Source organism: Liolophura sinensis, chromosome 8 (genome assembly GCF_032854445.1).
Source record: "Liolophura sinensis isolate JHLJ2023 chromosome 8, CUHK_Ljap_v2, whole genome shotgun sequence".
Classification (NCBI taxonomy): domain Eukaryota; kingdom Metazoa; phylum Mollusca; class Polyplacophora; order Chitonida; family Chitonidae; genus Liolophura; species Liolophura sinensis.
The window spans coordinates 34,679,795-34,700,148 of NC_088302.1; the positions used below are offsets into that span (position 1 = coordinate 34,679,795).

The 20,354-nt window shown below is 39.3% G+C and overlaps 1 protein-coding gene across 1 annotated transcript; it reads left to right on the forward strand.

The window, feature by feature from the left end:
- Nucleotides 1-2,005: 2,005 nt before the first annotated feature.
- On the forward strand, nt 2,006-20,120 carry LOC135473456 (sodium-coupled monocarboxylate transporter 1-like). The gene is made up of 11 exons (XM_064753306.1): nt 2,006-2,350; nt 3,180-3,248; nt 8,951-9,024; nt 9,351-9,488; nt 10,148-10,283; nt 10,646-10,734; nt 11,769-11,881; nt 16,547-16,633; nt 18,289-18,421; nt 19,125-19,225; nt 19,990-20,120. The coding sequence occupies exons 1-11, from the start codon at nt 2,006-2,008 to the stop codon at nt 20,118-20,120; spliced, it is 1,416 nt and encodes a 471-aa protein (XP_064609376.1).
- Nucleotides 20,121-20,354: the final 234 nt, after the last annotated feature.

Sequence of the window (20,354 nt, forward strand, 5' to 3'; positions counted from 1 at the left end):
AAATGACGTAAGGGCTAGTGTAAAAAATCACTGAAAACGGTTTAGGAAACTAGATTTACCTATTTTGTTCATTCCATGGACCGCTGCAGGTGCCCGTGACATCACAAGCCTTTTCATCACAAACACTGCATTTACCGTTGGAAGATCTCGTTTACATTTGCATGTATATGTTTAACAAATGTGATGACCACACAGCATTTTGAGTTATTCTAGACCGTTGTCCCCTAACAAATCCCATTTAAAGTAGCTCCCCACGGCTGGGAATTCCAAACTGCAGATGGATAGTCTGATGTCCACCGAATCCACTTCCACTGCTTAAAACGTCGAAGACAGGAGAAAAACGACGGAATCAAACATCAGAAAATCTACTCCGCTTCAATCGAAAGTTTAGAAAATAAAATCCAAAAAATAAGTAAAATCAGATTTAAATATGTTTTCCTCTCACAAAATAGTCTGTTAAATTTAACGGCGTCTATCATTTGGGTGATGTTAGAATGTATTCTGTTAGTGTAGCAAATAGTTCTGTTAAATATAACACATATTCAGTGTTAACATAACGATTCTATTAGACTATAACAGGATGTTATGTTGAATATGACACGATATTGAGTTATAATAACAATATATTCTAGCATCACACAGACAACAGGCTTTCTGTTAAATTTAACAGGTTAATGTTTTGACAGTGACGTGCGCTGAATTTTTGTTCTTTACCTACACAGTAGTGTCGATTGTCATACATATCCATATCTATATAACAGTACATATTTTTGATATTTATCTATTTATTTATTTATTTATTTATTTGATTGGTGTTTTAGGTCGTACTCAAGAATATTTCGTATAGACAGACATTCGTATACCTGCCGTCAACCCATGAGAACGTTCCGTGTCAATAATTGCATGGCCGAATCCCAAAACGACGTTTAACACAAAGTACTCAAGAACTAAGAAAGTATATAAAGTACGAAAATAGCATGGTATCATACGAAAAAAAAGCAGCCAACAGTTTTCTGTGATGTTGGAAAGACACAAGGGCTTTTTTGGGTGAAATCAGTATTCAAAGCGTGTACCATGCTAGAATATAAGTTGTCCATAATAAAATATGTATCTCACTTGCGCTTTGATTGCAACTGTTCACATATCCAAAGTGGCGATCGAATTCAACACGATGAAGATAGAGCCCCTACCCCGGGTTAAGCGGAATTAGACATAATCATGAAGCAGAGAGCCAGAGATTCTGGAGGCTCTGTTAATATCTTCTTACAAGAAAATTATACTCATTGTAAAACAAGAAACTTGGAGTGAAGGCGTTTGATGGAATAACCTTGACACAGAAGATTTTGCAGTAAACACGTGTGACATTGATTGAAACCGTTACGCAACACACAGGATCTAACAACAAGGCGAGAAATGTACACGCCATATACACAACCCTTCGGTACATTGCTGTCCAGGTGGGAGGCTGATGGGTCATTGCGCAGAGCTGGCATACTAACTTCCTCGGCAACGGAGGCCTCCTATTTTTTCAAAACTAATCACCATACAATATTACCTAAACAAGGAACTCCTCAGTTATTTACATGTTTTAAGTCGTCAATATGAGCACCTGTCGCCAACCTTAGTAATTATTGGAATTTTTTTATCTCATCCCATTATATATATAAACTTCCACGAAATAATTAATACCTTCCTTTTGTAGGCTCTTTCCATAAAGCCCTCGCAGATAATAGAGATCCCGCCTCTGATATCATATTTTGTCACAGTATCTGAGCTTTCTTTTTGTTCATTATCATACTAAAACTGGGCAAGTAATCACACCATGCCAGTCGAGTATAACAGTTTAAGTAAGGTGTTCTAACACTAAGCTATCTTATGTACCCATGTGATTTCATATCCAATTTACTTGACGAGGCAAAACGTCGTGTACGTACACCGTACACGCTACCGATGTTCGTTGGTCTGGTTTAACTGGTCTCCCACGATTCACCTATAAGTTTCCAAGATGGCGGCCGATGGATTTAGGCTGGGAGTTGTTGATTTCGTAATCTGCTTCCTCACTGTTGGTGTTTCGGTCACTACTGGACTCTATCAAGCCTTCTGTGGGAAGAACCACTCTTCCCTACTTCAGTACTTCATCGGCAATCGTCGGCTCGGTGCCATTCCTGTGGCTCTGTCAGTCGCTGTGTCCTACATGTCGTCGGGTCTAGTCGTCGGACTACCTGCGGAGAAATACCATTACGGGCTCCCTGGTATTTTCCATGGATTTATGGTGGGCATAGCCATCGTTCTTTCTTCTTGGATTGCAGCCCCACTCTGGTATGAACTGAACATAACCAGCACCTATGAGGTAAGACACGTAGATGGGCTAGACTTTCGTTTGCAGGACTTCATCACAATTAAACTGACGTCCAACATCTGAAAACGAAAGAATGGATAAATGACTATGGCATTACGCCATATCGGCAATATTTCAGCCATATTGTGGCGAGGCAAGCGAAAGACCAATTTGTGAAGTATACATGTATGACTATTAACATAAATCCTTGGAAACTGACCACTTAGATAAGCAATGGCTATATCGAGTTCTGATGAAACATTTGAAACAATTCCGCAGCAAGGTTTAGAACAGTTCGGAAAAATGGTTCAGAAGACCCAGATTAGCAATAGCATAACGTAACCGATGAAACAATTAAGCAGCAAAGTGTAGTGCAGAATAGTTTAGTATTAGATTGAATACTGATTTGGAAGATCCAGATTAGCAATACCGACAAGAACTGGCGTTCCTGATAAGTAATCGTAATACCATTGTATAGCTTAACCATGATGCATCAACGCAGATCCTAAAAGAGCCAAGTAATAAGGTTAAGTAGGGTAAACTATACAGAATAACACGCTTTTTTAGCTAAAACACTGACGTTCCAGATTAGCGAAGTAAAATGCAAAATTTTAATGCAAAAATCAACAAATATTCTAAAACCGCTAAATAATAAAGTAAGGTACAAAGTGTACTTCTGAATAATTTGTTTTTTCGGGCGTAAGAATAGACTAAAAGTCCATATTTGCAATATTTTCCTGATAATTATTAATGCCAATTTTTTACATTCAGACTCATGCGTACAGCAAATACGACTTGAAATAACAGAATTCTTTGAGGTGTACTTTGTTTCTGTTCCCAGTATCTCGAGTTGCGCTTCAAATCCAGGATTATCCGCATGGCTGGCTCGGCTTTAGGCATATTACAGAACGTGAGTCGACACTCTTTATAAACCGACAGTCTCTGATTGGATGGTCTTCGCGATAATAAGTGGCCAACAACAACTTCCCAAGTACCTTGTCAAACAGCATTGATTTACGATTGGCACATCAGTTTCCTCCAGCCACTAGTGCTCCGCCAACATAGCAGACAAATATTGTTGAGTGTGGCGTCGAACAACATTCAAACATAACACATTCAAATAAATAAATCAGCTAAATACTCGACACACCAGAAGTTCACTAACCATGCAAAGGTGTGATACTCAAGTCAGACCAGCTAAATGGCTAGATCTCACAAAAAAGTATAATGTGACGTTGTGAGCTAGTGCCATACCTGACGTAATACCCCCAAATACATGTAACTGTATGATGTGTAATGAGAAATTGACTGGTTTTCGGTGACTGGGATCATTAAAATTCACCATGGGACATGGCAGCTGAAGTACTCATGACCTGATCACCGTCAAGTACCACAATCAATACAATTAAAGACGTACAGCATAGAGAGTAAGACCAGAACAGCGACGACAGTGTGATGTCTGGCGAATGGCCACATGTAACACCCGTGAAATACGGCCTCTTGTCAATTTACCGCAGTCAGGGTTTTATTCTAACTGTTCATGTAAATGCATAATTAGTAGCTATTAACACGTTTAAGCTTAAGCAAGGTTAGGTAAAACAAAATCTGCAGTGATGTTAATTGCAATTTATTAGACGTCACTGTTCTAGCAGACATATTTCAGACCTATTGTTAAACTGAACAGCCTTAATAAGTACGTGCCAAACATATAATTCACTCATGGTTTTATTCATGTTTCACCAACGTGGGTTTCATATCTTCCAGGTAATTTACACAGGCGCCGTGATGGTTGGACCAGCAGCTGCCATAAAAGCAGGTAATAAATTTGTCTGTTGTTTATATAATGAAAATGTGACAGTATGAAATCATTCAAATGGTGTAACGTTTTATGAGTACTTCCTTTTTTCTTTTTTTTTTCTTTTTTTTATTTATTAGGTTTTTTTTTCACCTTACACGACCGGGGTCAGTATTATGGATGGAGGAAACCGAACTAATCGGTGAAAACCAGTGACCTTTGGCAAGTTACTGACGAAACTTCCTACACGTGACTCACAGATAAGCACACACACTATTCGTGGAAGACAAGTACTCTTTAACGAACGTTATGTGCTGCTCAAACGACCACACTAGCGTTGACGACTGCTTATGGTCGCATGGCCCAGCAATCAATATTTTAGACTAGGCTTGAGCCAAAACCTCCTGTTATTGTAAGGCAAACACCTATACGTGTACTTTTATTCTGGATGCGTACAAGAACATGCAAATTGGGTCACAAAGGTATGTCTCATGAGTTATTCTTGATTTTCGCGAATAGTCTTGAAGCTCCTCTAAGATACTTCAGACAAGTCAAAATATTACTCATGAAAGAATTGAACTATGTAAAACAGTCGACGGGAAAATACTATATATGCGTATAAACATAGTGTAATGTACTGTTGCTGACAGTTCGTCAACAGCAGGGACGTTTTTAATTAATAAAATTTTTCTTAACGCCTTAGCTTGTAGTGAAAAAAAATTATTTTCTTTTAATTTTAAACTTAGGTGAAGTTTTCACTCTAGTCTTCAAACTAAGAAAGCTGTTCCCAACTCCTTCTCTTTGACATTGTACTCTCCATGGCCTTGTCCATTAAAATCCCCTTTTTTGACGACAAAACTTGCCAATTCAAATTTGCAACACTGTTACAAAACCATCTGTTTGTAACGTTTTCTTTATTTAATTCTAAAGAGAAAGGAAGCATGAAAATGAGCTGAACATACGTAGAAAAGCAATTAAAAACTGTCTGGAAATGCATGTAGGCACTACTTTTACTTAGTTGTATGTCGTTTTTTTTACACTGAATTGTGCAGTCAAATGCAGTCTTTCAAGGACCATATTGATAATACATGTCGCAAATGACATCACGGATATTTTTAAAATAAACTACGCGTGGACGATACTCGTGTGATTTTACCTGTGCGCGTGAAGGCAAATTTGACATTAAATATCTATTTTAGGGACAGAGAAAACTGTGTGACAGCGCTAGACAGTGTCGTTAAAGTCCATAAAGATCACTAGGTCGTACAATCGCCTTTTCTGACACCATTGTTACCGGTGACTTCACTTGAGGTTTTTACCACTTAAAACTCACACAATGCTACAATTCTGCATTCGAAATACACATAGGTCTGCGTATAGAATTATGAATGCATTCGCAGAAATAACCTTGAAATGAACTAAACCAAATTGCAAACCAAAAAAAAAAACCTCATGTGAGATCACCGAACAATACGATGTTTTGAAATCATTTTACTCGGTGGGAACACTGTAACAGAAATTGACCTACAATGATTAATGGCCTTGTGTCTAACGTATACGTTCACATGCTAGGTACATAGCAGTATGGTAAAGCACAGCATTCTGATTGCTCTTTTTCCTAGAAATATGGATAGCGACTAAAGTACAAACAATACAGATTCCTCATACATTGATTCACTATTTATATCGTATCGCAAGGTTTCTCTTTCATGTCATATATTTATTATATAAAGCTGAGCTGGGCAACAATCTCACCAGATCGGAAACCTGCGGATGGTCGTGGGTTTCCGCAGGGCTATGCCCGGTTTCCTCCCACCATAATGCTAGCCGTCGTCTTATAAGTGAAATATTCTTGAGTACGGCGTAAAACACCAATCAAATATATAAATAAAAAAATAAATAAATCTCACCGGGTTAGATCTAGTAGGCCCTCTATAGCCACTCCCGACTGAGTTCTTCCACCGTTCGTCCAATCGAAATCTTGCTTCCATCACCAAGGAAGTGAAGTCGTTTTTCCCGTACTCGTTTGTATATTCAAACGAAGGTTTTGATTGGCTCTAAGGTTTGACCTCTCCAACCCAAGAGGAGTGCTGGGACTAGCTGAGAGCAACAGCTTTTTCAGTTTTAGTTACTATGTAGGCCTGCATGATTTGAGTAAGATTGAGTTAGTGACCTACTTTATACTCTATGTCTCATGCCCGAGGTTGTGACGGACATTACTGAAAACTAACGGGTCGTATGACCAAATGCCACACATAGAACAATGTATAAAAGTTCACCAGAATGACAAATAATCCGCTTTTTTTCCGATGTGTCCAATGTATCCCGATATCATTTGTTTTAATTTTACTTTTCTCTGTCACTGTCTGTCTTGGCTGGGGTTAGTACATAGGCTAAGTCTTGAATGTAGACGTTTGTGTAGTAATTGTGATCTCAAAGATTGGCTTACCACTGATCTTATAATAACTTCACTAGTTATGATGCTAAAGAAACCCTACAAATGTTCGGTAACTTGAACATGACTTGAAATTGTTTTTCAGTCACTGGATTTCCCCCATGGGCCACAGTGTGCATTTTAGGGTTCACCTCAATTCTGTACACTACAATAGTAAGTATATTTGTCAAGTAAGTATATAACGAAGATACGGACAAATTACACGAAACAAGCACTATTTAAAATATGAAATAATGTTGCGTGTTCAAGTGCATGTGGACCTAAGACGGATTAAATGTAATCTTTCATTACACCGTCAATCGCCCATGGGTTGAAATTTTGTTGACATTTTTGTTTAGATTTTCTTCATTGAATTAAATTCAATTAGATGTATAGATTGTGATGTGGGCTTTACAAACCATATTCATAATGGATGTCACCGAGAAGACTACTAAATGATAAGCCAGTAATCGTTAAGATTGCTACTTCGTCTACCACTAAACGTTACGGATCCTGCATCATATTGCGTGAAATGACATGCAATGACACAAAGTCAAGAATGCTGCATCACATCGCATAACGTCAAGTCACATCGTGTCAAATGGCTGCATCACATGTCACATAACGTCAAGAACGTTGCATCACATGCCACATCACGACAATGATTACGTTATGACAATGCGCCTGATTACGTCAAATATGCTGCTTCAAGGATGTCCCGTCACATGCCAAATACCGTCAAGAAAGCCGCGCCCTAAGCCACATAGAGCGTCAAGAAAACTGCGTTCTAAGCCACATAGAGCGTCGCTTATTTTAGGGTTTACCTCATTTCTGTACACTACAAGTATATATAAGTGTATATGTCAAGTAAGTATATAACAAAGACACGGACAAATTATACGAAACAGGCACTATTTAAAATATGAAATAATGTTGAGTGTACAAGTACATGTGGACCACATAGAGCGTCCAGAAAGCTGCCTCATAAGCTGATTTTTTCATATGTTGTAGAAAAAAGTGCAAACTGTATGTTATGGTATATCATGAGACCCGTGCTAAATGTTAGGGGGTTATATATTATAAAGCCGAGTTTGGCAAACTTACTATGCAAATAGTAAGGAAAGTCAATGCTCTCATAAAACCTACAGGAGAACACACAGCAATACTATCAGTAATTTTTACAGAAAAACGGATGAGTGTTGGGGAAGTGCCACGATTAAACTCAACGCAATATGTACCTATATCGAACTGCCCGAATCTGCTTTGCAAATCAACCAAGTCCAGTGAGTTTAATAAGGAATGTGGGGTTCAGCAAAAACCCCAACAATTATTTCCCAATTATTTATGTTAACATCACTCCAGTGCAGTGGTGACCTGTGAATTACTAATTAACGCAATGGCATTCAATCAGGTGGAACCTAAACGAAAAATACGAGTGTGTGTGAACTGAGTGTATAACCAATACCAAGACTTAACCCATGATCTACTATCTTGACTAACCAATCAGTGATGATTATGTTTAGCATAAAGTGATTTGAAATGTACATGTACATTAAATCCAGGGAGGTTATACCGCCGTCATATGGACAGACGTCTTTCAGTTCCTCGTCATGACCGTAGGCTTGGTAGCTATCATTATCAAGGTAGGGAGTACCTGTATTTAACATACAAATTGTCCAGTGGGTAACGCCAGTGCAAATAAACGTTAGAGACATTCTCGAAACTCTTGTGGAGGCAGACGTGATTGGATTAAGATCATTTGGGTTTATTTGAAGAATTTTTCAGCATATTGATTATTTATTCATTTATTTATTTATTCATTCATTTATTTATTTGATTGTTCGCCATACTCAGAATTGTTTTCACTTATCTGATGGCAGTCAGTATTGTGGGTGGAGTATTCTAGAGTGCATGCCTGGTAACTTTGGTAAGTTAAGGACGATCTTTCACATATGCGGCTGATCTGCACATCTATTCGGGGAACAGCTCAGAGTGCGCAGGCGGTCACACGCGTTTCGTCGATCACCTATTATCATCACGACAGAAATATTCTTGAGCGTAAAACACCAATCAAATAAATAAATAAATCAAATAACAACCATTGAACTCATATGACCATAACTTCTAAATCAGGTACCTGAGCAGTTTCCTCCAACCATAAAACAGGCCCCTATCGTATTAGTGAAATATTACGGAGTTAAATACAAATCTAAAATATATATTTAGCTGAGAACATGCTATTCATTTCACGTGAGAAATCAACATATTGGATGGATATATATATATATATATATATATATATATATATATATATATATATATACAGCTGTTTTGATGGTCGATGCATTTGGAGTATTTGTAAAAGACTGTATATTGCCTTTAGATCTTCATCGACATCGGCGCAATGGATGATTTTTGGGAGAGTCTCATAGCTGGGAAGAGAATTCGAATGCTTCAGTGAGTTTTTGAGACTTCTTGGATTTAACTTTTAACGGATCAGTAGTTCGTGCTAAAAAAAAAAGTACTTCAGCTGAGCCATCTGGGAGATTACATTTTTACTAGAGGCTCCTGAACGATTTAGGCTAAGATGGCACTTTTGATATAATTACAGATGTACAGCATAGAGAGTAAAACCAGAGCAGCGACGACAGTGTGATACCTGGCAAATGGTCATACATAACCAATCAAAGCCGGTCTCTTGTTGTTTTACCTCAGGTTAGGTTTTTAATCTAACAGACCGATGAAGGGTAGCTTTCAGCATGGAGGGTATTGCCTTATTTCAGATTCAACCCTGACCCTACGATCCGTACTTCATTCTGGTCCATCAGTATTGGGGGTTTGACTCTCTGGTGTACCATTGCCTTCTCCCAACAGGGGGCCCAGAGAATCATGTCCATGAAGAACCTCGATCAGGCCAAAAAGTGAGTTGCGCGAGCAAAATACGAGTTAACAAGCAGTTATGTTTACCTAAGTACACAGGCGGTACTGAACAAGCTCCAATACAGATAACCATAACTGTGAAATCAACGAGTCACCCCATCATGCTACTGTTGACTGTGGAGAATACACCAAGCGCACCTTAATGCCTAATCCTGTTTTACGCTCATTACGTCCATAAATCAGATTTATCCACTGGCAACACACTTTGTTCAGCCACACTTACCAAAAGATAAAACTTAATCATGGTAGTATAACAAATATTTGAATAAAACGTCTGCCATTTTATTTATTTATTTATTTGATTGGTGTTTTACGCCATAGTCAAGAATATTTCCCTCATACGACGACGGCAAGCATTATGGTGGAAAGAATACGGGCAGAGCCCGTGGGCACCCCACGACCATCCGCAAATTGCTGGAAGACCTTCCCACGTATGACCGGAGAGAAAGTTGGACTCACTGTCACCGTATCGGCGAGAAAATCCTTGGCCACTGCGCCGAGCTGGCGTGTTAACCACCTCGGCCATATAGGCCCTCTCTGCCATTTTAATATGAAAAACCATGATCATTCAATTTTTACTTCAACCACGCAAATTACAATTTTGTAAAGAATTATTATAAGATTAACCGGTCTGTTAAAGGGTGTTGCCTTACAGCATTCCAGCGTTCTACCTCTTCCTCGTCATAGCTCTCATAGCGGGATTAGGAGCATATGGTCACTATGTCAACAAAGGATGCGACCCGTACGTTCAAGGTGTAATCAATGACGTGAACGGGGTGAGTGACACCATGTTCTGAAGTGGTAGCAGTAATTAAGTTTTCAAGCCGCAAATCCTTATTAGCCTGTTGTTGACCGATCCATATGCCATTAAAGACACCTCTGGTAAAAATCTTGAGTGATCACGATGGATGAAATTTCAATCAGAACCTCTTAAAACACCAGAGGGGTCTGGAGGTGTCAGTTTACCAACGGTAATGCGGACTTTTTGTCCATTTTCCTTGTGAGTGCAACCGCCAACGTTTGAATATATATTCACCAAATCATATCTTGTGTTTAACTTCAAAGCGTGCAGTCACAAAAGTGCATGACCAGGTGATGATTTTGTACCTTGACTTTTGTGTTTTGTGATTTCTGTCAGATTCTTCCGTATTTCGTCATAGAACTATGCCAAGACTTGCCTGGTCTCCCGGGACTGTTCATGGCGTCCCTGTTAAGCGCCTCTCTCAGGTAACTATCGAAAAATCACTCCCAGAATTAATTCGAAAAGTCGGAAACAGTGAACAACATGATCATTTTATAAAAAAAAAATTATATTGTGGCTGCATTTGAGTTATGTATTCTTTAAACCCTGAAACAATCGTCGTGTGCAAGGAGATGGTCAGTTGGCACGTTTAAATTCTCTGCTGTTGTAAATTGAAAAAATTTGAATTGAAAGAGTTGAATTCTGGGCTGTCATCGAAAACTGTAATGTTGTACCATAGGCATAAATGATCATGTTCTTTTGTTCATCCCACCTTTGACACGTTATGCACATGCGTACCGAGGCATAATTTGAAACAGCTATCTGGCTAATTGAGTTTCACATTCAGGATTTTCTAAAATTGAAGATTCCTACCTTTGCATGACGACCGTACTCGTTCATCAGCTTAGGTCATCCTGCATGAAGTTAGAGATCACCTTGACTTCTGTGAATTACATTTGTACATATCACGTGGTTATGTTTGTCAGTTACTTGTCAAATATATCTGGTCTACCCATGAAAACAACAGCCATCATGCACAGTTGAAATGCATTTATTATTAAGAATAGTGTAAAATACGGATCCGTAAAAGTGACATGCATGGTTAGAAAAAAATGTAAATAGAAAAAAATAACAACATAACAAAAACTAACAAACACAAGTTTTAATTATGTTTTTTTTTTTTTGGCTAAACACTGTTTAATAAAGATCTCGTGCGCACGAGATAATTGTTATGTCGCGCGCACGACTTAACACAGGTCTCGTGCGCACCACTTAACAAAGATCCCGTGCTCACGACATAATTGTGGATTTCTATTGGTCAATTATCTCGTGAGCACGACTTACACATAACTGATTTTTGAAAGTTGTGTATGTGCTGTTTTTTTTTTTTTTGCTATGATTTAAAAATTTGTTTCTATCCACCATGTCACTTTACGTCTCCATAGTGAACAGTGTTAACTCCTGGTTAAAGATACATGCATAAAACGGATAACGTTTTTTCCCTGTTTTAATGTTACAGCACTATGTCTTCATGTATGAACAGCATCGCAGCTGTAGCCCTCACTGATTTTGTCCAGGCGTTCAAGCTCAGTATGACAGACAGTTGTGCCACGTGGACCGCCAAGAGCTTGGGTACTACCTTATATCAGAAGTATATAATATGACATAAGTATACAACGCACGCTCTATGTGATTCTCAATCTACCTACACCTGATTTGTGAATTAAATCACAGAAATATCATGTTCTTGGGGTGTTTCTGTTTATAGACAAACACTTTGTAATGCATCCTTGTAAAACTCTAATCCAATGGAAATAACCGGAAGCTCGATGACACGCTAAAACTTCTGAACAAATTGAAAGGAATTGCCTGAACTGGTGGACTTGAACCATCTGTTGATTTATTTATGTATTTATTTTTTTATTTATTTATTTATTTATTTGATTGGAGGTTTACGCCGTGCTCAAAAATATTTAACTGACACGACAGCAGCCATCGTTATGGTGGGATTAAGCGTTAAGCCACGACCATCTGCAGGTTGCTGCCAGACCTTCCCACGTACTCGGTCAGTTGAGGTCAGATGCAAATTAATTTTCGTGTCAACAAAAATCGCGTTTCTCATAGCTCATTAGTATTTCGTTGTCTGTTTTTAGTAACATCGTTCTGGTTGCCCCTCATATCGAAGAGAGCAGAGACACGAGAACTAAAATATGGGGCACGTGCATACTTCTCCATATTTATGCATTTCTGTTCATGTGCAGTAGTATAGTTTTGCAAATATCAACAGAGACTTACGTATATAAAATAGCTTTATATTTAAAGTAGTTTTATACTATCCAAAAAAAGAAACGCATAACCCGGTTTTTTGCGGAGGTGATGCAGTCTTTTCAATTATGCATAACTAAATAAGAATTGCTATTCTGCAAATATTTTTTTACACAGATTAAGGAAGGGTCCATATCTAGACAATAAGGCCATCAACTTGAGGTAAGACACTCACAATGAGTCTCCCACTTGAGTGGAATGTCAGTATCTGTTGTGACCACCACGGGCACGAATAACAGTTCTGACACGCCTTGTTATGGACTGGATGAGACGCTGGATAGAGGCCTAGGGAATGTTCTGCCACTCCTCCTGCAAACATGCAACTTGCTCTTGAAGCGTTTGGGGTTGAGGTTGACGTTGGGGTAGGCGTCGATCAAGTTCATCCCACAGATGCTCAATTGGGTTAAGATCCGGGGAACGGGACGGCCAGGGTAGCACATTTACATTGTTTTCGGCGAGGAAGTCCCTTGTGACACGTGCCGTGTGCGGTCTGGCGTTGTCCTGCTGGAACAACTCCCGCTGAACGTCAATGACAGGTAAGAGGTGTGGCTGCAGGATGGTGTCTCGGTAGCGTACGGCTGTAAGATTTCCCTGAACGTGGACAAGATTTGTACGACCAGTATACGATATTGCTGCCCACATCATCACACTCCCTCCACCAAATCTGTCCACTTAGCGTACGCAGTTAGGGGCATAACGTTCGTGAGCACGTCTGTAAACCCAGTTTCTACCATCACGTCTCTGCAATAGGAATCTGGACTCGTTACTGAACCAAATGCGTCGCCAGTTGCGTAGATTCCATGCAGTTACGTTGTTACACCATCGGAGGCGATTGGCGCGATGGTGAGGACGCAGCACGATCCCAACATAGGGCCTCTTGGCTCTCAGTCCATGTTCCCTCAGCCTGTTCCGCACTGTCTGACCTGATATCCTCCTCAGTCCCGGTATGCTGGCTGCTGTGCTTTCAGCTGTAGCACATCGGTCACGCAAATGGAGGACCCTTATGTAGCGATCTTGGGCTGCTGTAGTGACACGTGGTCGACCTGAACGCCGACGGTCATTTGTTGTCCCAGTATTGTTGTAGCGGACAGCAAGCCGTGAAATCGTGCTCTGGCTGACGTGTAGACGCCTAGAAATGGACGATTGGGACTCTCCAGCTTGAAGTCTTCCAATGGCAATATTTCTTGTGACAGTGTCAAGACGTGGCATGTTGAATCAGCTTGAAAACACCACTTGAAAGAAGCCGATTTCCGGCCCGAAGTTGCGGTTTTATAGTCACACACTGCATGCTTTCCATGCGTAAGTTCGGCGTGTAAGACTGCACGTGATGCAGTGTGGTGCTGTATTTTTTACTTCTTCCAAAAACGGCCTCCAAACTCAACATTTTCAACCAAGAAATGTTTTGAGGAATAAAATGTGTGCTAACTGTTACTATTAACAATATTAAAACACATTTTGCTCATGAAATGAAGACAAAATGTATTTATTTCACTTTAAAATAAAACAAAACACCTATGCGTTTCTTTTTTTGGATAGTATATATATAACAAGTAAGCTGAAATTTCTGTATTTCTAAGCATTTCTGTATTATATAGCACCGAAAACATCATCATGTGTTTACGTATTGAAATCGAAATATCATGGCAATTTTTTGTACGATCCACTAAACATAACCCCATTAAAACAGAGCAGGAAAGGTGAAACGATAGTACCTATTTCCGGTGTATTGCAATGAACATAAATATCAAATAATTCAGATCAATCAGTTTAACAACAGAAATCCTTAACCAGAATGATGCAATGAAACATGTATTAGATACAGATACATGTATTAATTGTCACTTCCCGGTTACGTATGAGCATGTCTATGTTGAGTTTTTTCCTAGATCCTGTTGCCAGGTATGTTTAAGAACGTTTTACCTGGTTTTTGTCCTAGGTCCTATTCCCACGTATGTTTAAGAACTTTTACCTGGGGTTTGTCCTAGGTCCTGTTCCCAGGTATGTTTAAGACTAGCCTAATGAATAGACGTTATGTGCTAACGATATAACATCTAACAGACGTCCCTGCCGCACTGAGAACCTCCTTAGTGTTTCCTACCTGTTTCTCAATCAGCGATGTCTAGCCGAGGGTATCGCATTTTTATTGGACAATCGGCTCCGATTACGGCCATGTCGAGCATTTCTAGTTCACAACCCAGCAAAAATGTAATGCAGACAGCCATGTTCGCCATCAATAACCATTGCGCGCATGATCGTGTTGCAGAGCAAATTATCCACCAGCGACCGATTTTTATCTGTGCTGAACAGCTATTAGCATGGTGAAAAGTTTCCATCGTGGAGAATACAGGACAAAGCATCGAGAAGACAAATATGGCTACCTGTTCAAAATTTCCTAGTTTTCGGTTTAAAAATGACCGATTTGAACACAACAGATGCCAGTTTTTGGCTAAAAAGCGCGATCATCTTGGCTGGGAATTGCTGATTGAGAAAATGCATTTCAGGTAGGAAACGCTTCGGAGGTTCTGAGTGCGCATAGGAGGGCCAAACCGGACCTTTTCTCAATCCTGTTTTTAAGTAGGTATAGAAAAGTCCATCCAGACTTTTCCTAAATCCTGATCCCAGGTATATATAAGAATGTCTGCTCGGAGTTTTCAAATCTTGTTCCAAAATATGTATACATGTATAACAACGCCCACAGGGAGTTTTCGTCGACGTTGTTCCCAAGTATGTATTAGAACGCCCACCCAAACATTTCCTAAGTCCTATTTCCAAGTATATGTAGAACGTCTATCCGGAGGTTTCCTATATTCTGTTCCCACGTAAGTATAAGTATGTCCAACCGGAGTTTCCCTATAGTTCATGTTCCAAACCATGTATATGTTTACCAAGAAGCTGTCACCAGTTGCGTTGACATATATTCATGGTACAACTGCAGTAGGAACAAAATAACCGACACAGTAGATAGGCTTACACACGTGTAATCTGCAATTGTCTGTAAAAACAAAATATCTTTCTGACAATTTTACCTGATTATTTACAGTCATTACCTTCGGTTGCATGTCTATGGGGGTTTCATTTCTGTTGTCTGGCGTCGGCGGACCGCTTTCACAGGTAAAAAAGAAATTAAAACAATTTACCTTCTTAATCCCTTGTCGTCTCTCCGTCTGAAAAAATTACATATTATCATTATAGATATTGCAATAAAGACGTCTTCCATGGCCGACGCGGCAGAATAACTCGAGATGCTCTCAGCAATCGCTGTGGATTCAAGTCCAGCTCATGCTGGCTTCCTCTTAGGCCGTAGGTGGGGAGATCTGTTAGTAACATGCAGATGGTCTTAGGTTTCCCCCGGGCTTTGTCCAGGGCCTAACCCATTACTATCCATTAGTTATGCCAGTGCATTTGGAGGAACGGCCCGATGTGAAAGCGGTCTTTTTGTTTGTTACCTTTTTGTATAAAATGTGCGATTTTCAAATGGTGTGTAAATTTCGCTGTCAATAGATCTCATAATAGTTAACAAGTATGTCGACCACTTGAAGGACTCATTCCCAAATACATATAGCAATGTGGCATGAACCGGGCTTTTGCCAACGTCTTTCGAAAACCAACTGAAGGCTTAACTAGGGTTTAGGGCTATTAACTTTAGTGCATATCCTTTAGATAATTCTGCTTAAACCATGGTGTTAGGAGGTACGTGAGTTGTTACTATATATTAGTATCATTCAGTACATGAACAGTTAGAATAGAACCATAATTGAGGTAAACTGACAAGAGGCTATATTTCACCAGTTACGTATGACCAACTGCAAACCTGTCACACTGTCATTGCTGCAATGGTTTTAATTTCCATGCTGTAGTCTGTTATAATCCGTTGTCAGATCGTCAAAGACTTCACAGATCGATAAAGTCGCCATTCGCATGGCGTTCCACTGAATCAGCATCATATAACGACACATATGCTTCTCATTCCAGATGCTGATTGCATTCACTGGTGCGGTAAGCGGCCCTCTTTGCGGCCTCTTCCTCTTAGGAACCTTTATCCCGTGGGCGAATGTCAAGGTAAGATAAATATTCTTGAATTCAGCGTAAAATACCAATGAAATAAACAAATTAATCAAAGTAAGATATGACCACACTAGAATAAAAAAACAGATGTTTAGCATTTAAGCACGTGATAAACACCTCTTTGAAACAGATAATAAACGTGCGTAATCTCTAATTGTAGCATACCTAAACATGTTTATCCAACAACTAATAATTAGACTGCTTTATAATATTGATCATATACATTGAAAACTTTAACTCAATCCTTTTAAGCCATAAACTCATCCACAAAACACAAATTTACAAAACACTGCATGCATTTATAGAACAAACCCATGTATTCATGAGACTTAAAAATAAAGACACCTTGAACATGTTTAACGTTCTTGTGTATAGTGCACAGATAAAGTTTGAAAAATTATAAAGCGATTTATAGACATATAATATTTTGGGGTTCAGGCTTCAGGAAGACGAGTTGTCATTGTATATTGCAAGATTATAAATCTAAACCCAGTGAGTATAGCAACAAAGTCATATTGTGATCACTAGGCAACACAATTAAAATCATTTTTTGAGGATCGATTTTAAAATTCACAATTTAGGTCATGTTCACCGAAGAATAGATTAATTAGTACTTTCAATTAACAATTAAAACACTCCATCTATACTCTACTCTCAATTAGCTAATGTTAATAATTACAAGATTATGGACAACTTCTAAAATGTTTACGATGGATGACTTTGCAAGTAAGTGTTTTGTTCATTTAAACTTTATATTTATTAGACTGGTGCTTCACAATGTTCACTTCTTAAGCCATAATCATTCATTCATTCTATAACGCCAGTCAGGTTTATGGGTGGAGGAACTCAGAGTACGTCTAATAGACGTTAGACGATATACGCAAAACGGTCAAACGAACTTGTTCTAATGACAGTATAAAGAAAAGCGACACAACCACTCGACCACGATCCGCTTCTCCGTCATTGTATAACTGAAAAATTACTTTCTAAAAATAATATGTTAAATTTAACCGAAAGTTTGCTGTCTGAGGGATCCTAGAATTTATTTTGTAATTGGACCAGATTATTCTGTTAAGTCAAAATAAAGACTGTATTAGACTAAACAGGTATTATATTGAATATGGCAAAGTTTTATGTTATAATAACAGAACACATTCTTACTTCACTCATAAAATAGACCTTCTGTTAATGTTCAAACATAATTTTTAAAATGTATAGAAATGACATTAAGCTGCACTTAAATAAATCATTAAATCTGTTTTGGGGCCTCTGTGGCTCAGTTGGTTACCGCGCTAGCACAGCGTAATGACCCAGCAGTCTCTCACCAATGCGGTCGCCGTGTGTTCAAGTCCAGCTCATGCTGGCTTCCTCTCCGGTCGTTAGTGGGAAGGTCTGCCACCAATCTGCGGATGGTCGTGGGTTTCCCCCGGGCTGTGCCCGGTTTCCTCCCACCATAATGCTGGCCGCCGTCGTATAAGTGAAATATTCTTGAGTACGGCGTAAAACACCAATCGAATAAATAAATAAATTAATTAATTAATTAAATCTGTTTACGCAGGGTGCACTAGCCGGCGTTGTTTTCGGTGTGGGTATCGCCAGTTGGATCACTTTCTCAGGAATGAATATGAAGGTACCCTCTTTACCACCAGCTCCATCCGACAGATGTTGGCTAAATCAGTCTACAGTCAGTAACTACACGGACTTGGTATATTTGTACAACACCAGCCTCGTCGCCACGGCCAACACGGATTTCCCAGTTTACACAGACTTGCCGTATTCTGGGTAGGTATTCAAATCTAAGATCCGGTATACACACTTCTTTACATATTTGCATGTACTGAAAGAAAAGTTTGGGTCAATTGAGGAAAAAAGATCTGATTCTTTTCTACAGAGCTATGTAATAAAACTAAGTAAGATGCGAAAACTGAGCCAGATGACCCAAAATATCTAACGACTTTTCAATGATTTCTGAAGTGAATTATACAGCTGTATTGAAAAATGTCTGATGTTTGTTAACAAGCTGGGACGCATGTACATTTTTAAAAGTGCACCAAACGATCAAGAAGATGACGAACACATCCTCAGCTACAACAGCAACCGTAACAACGCCGTCCATCCGTACAGTTGCTCGTCACAGTGAATAAGCCCAACGCCAATACCTAACTTTAGATATGGATAAATACAGCAAAAAAGATGCTTGGAAAAGCGGAATGATGAGTTTAGCTGGAAGTTCACTTGCCCTTGATCAGGAAGGTCGCAGGCTCGAATCCAGCTCCAGATAGTCCATGAGACTAATAAAGGCCTGTGTGACCTGTAAAGTCCTGGGTAGTTATAAAGGCCCTTGTGGCTTGTAAAGGTCCGTGTGACTTTTAAAGGCCTATTCCACTTGCAAAGGCCTGTGTGATTTGTAAAGGCCTATGGGACATAATGGTCACTTTAGGACTTCTTTTAGGATATCGTCGTTCTTTTCTCTGTTTACATATAGGTCTGGCCTTAAGAAACTGTACTCCATGTCCTACATGCTGTACCCAACTATAGGCCTCGTCCTCACCATATTAGTTGGTGTCATCGTCAGCCTGATCACAGGTATGTACATACAAGCGTCATATCCAACAATCACCTATCATTCGTGAACCATGAAGGTCACCTTGAAGTTATTCAGAGGACCGCTCTGTCAATTCCTCTGGCTAGAATGTATTGATGTATTTATTTGATTCGGTGTTCCATGTCTAACTCAAGGATATTCTATTTGCACTCTGAAGGTTAGGATTGTATATGTGATGGAGTAGACAGGGGAAAAAGAAAAGATTCCAAAGGCAGCCATGACACACGCCAGATGTACGTTTTATCTGCTGAAGGATTATCCTGTAGGTCCTGAACCGGCCAATATACAAACAGCTATGCGGAAACTTGTAAGGATCTGGCTTATGACAGAAGTTCTTTGAAGCACTTAGAACGAGTAATATTTAAGACTAAATACTTACCACCACCCCATTCCCCGGCCTCCCTTTATCTACACATCTGTTGTTGTTTTTTGATTGAGACTTAATCAATAGCAGTATTATTTCAGTCATATCACGTCGACATCTCCAACATCTGTATTCACTTATTTACTGAACATTTAACTTCGAACATTGTTTTCTTCGCCCGATATCTAGGGCCGGTTTCATGACGCTCACTTAGCTAAGTTTGCCCTTAACTACCATGACAATGTCTGTTGTAGAGCTATAAAGTGCACTTAGCTAAGAGCAACTTAACAGTAAATATGCTTCATGAAACCGGCCCCTGATTGTTTAGATGACCTTGGAGATAACCAATTCTTGTATTTGACCTTCTACTTCCGGTTATAGGGCGCATGAACCAATCAGATGTGAACCCTCTCTGCATTTCTCATATCATACGACGCCGGTATTACAAACCGAAAGACGAAACAACCGAAGAAGGTCAGCTAGAGTTGATGGTGAATTATGCTTTAATATGACAGCGCGGTTTTCTGTTTTTATACCTTTACCTGTTATCACCTAACGAAAAACTTTTCAAACCGCTTTCAGACGGTTCGATTTGTCGTTTCATTATCCTGTCTACTTGTTGAATTGGAAACGATCCTAAAAGATATTTCATACAATGTCTCAACATTCTAAGCGATATTTCATACAATGTCTCAACATTCTAAGCGTTATTTCATACCATGTCCCAACATTCTAAGCGATATTTC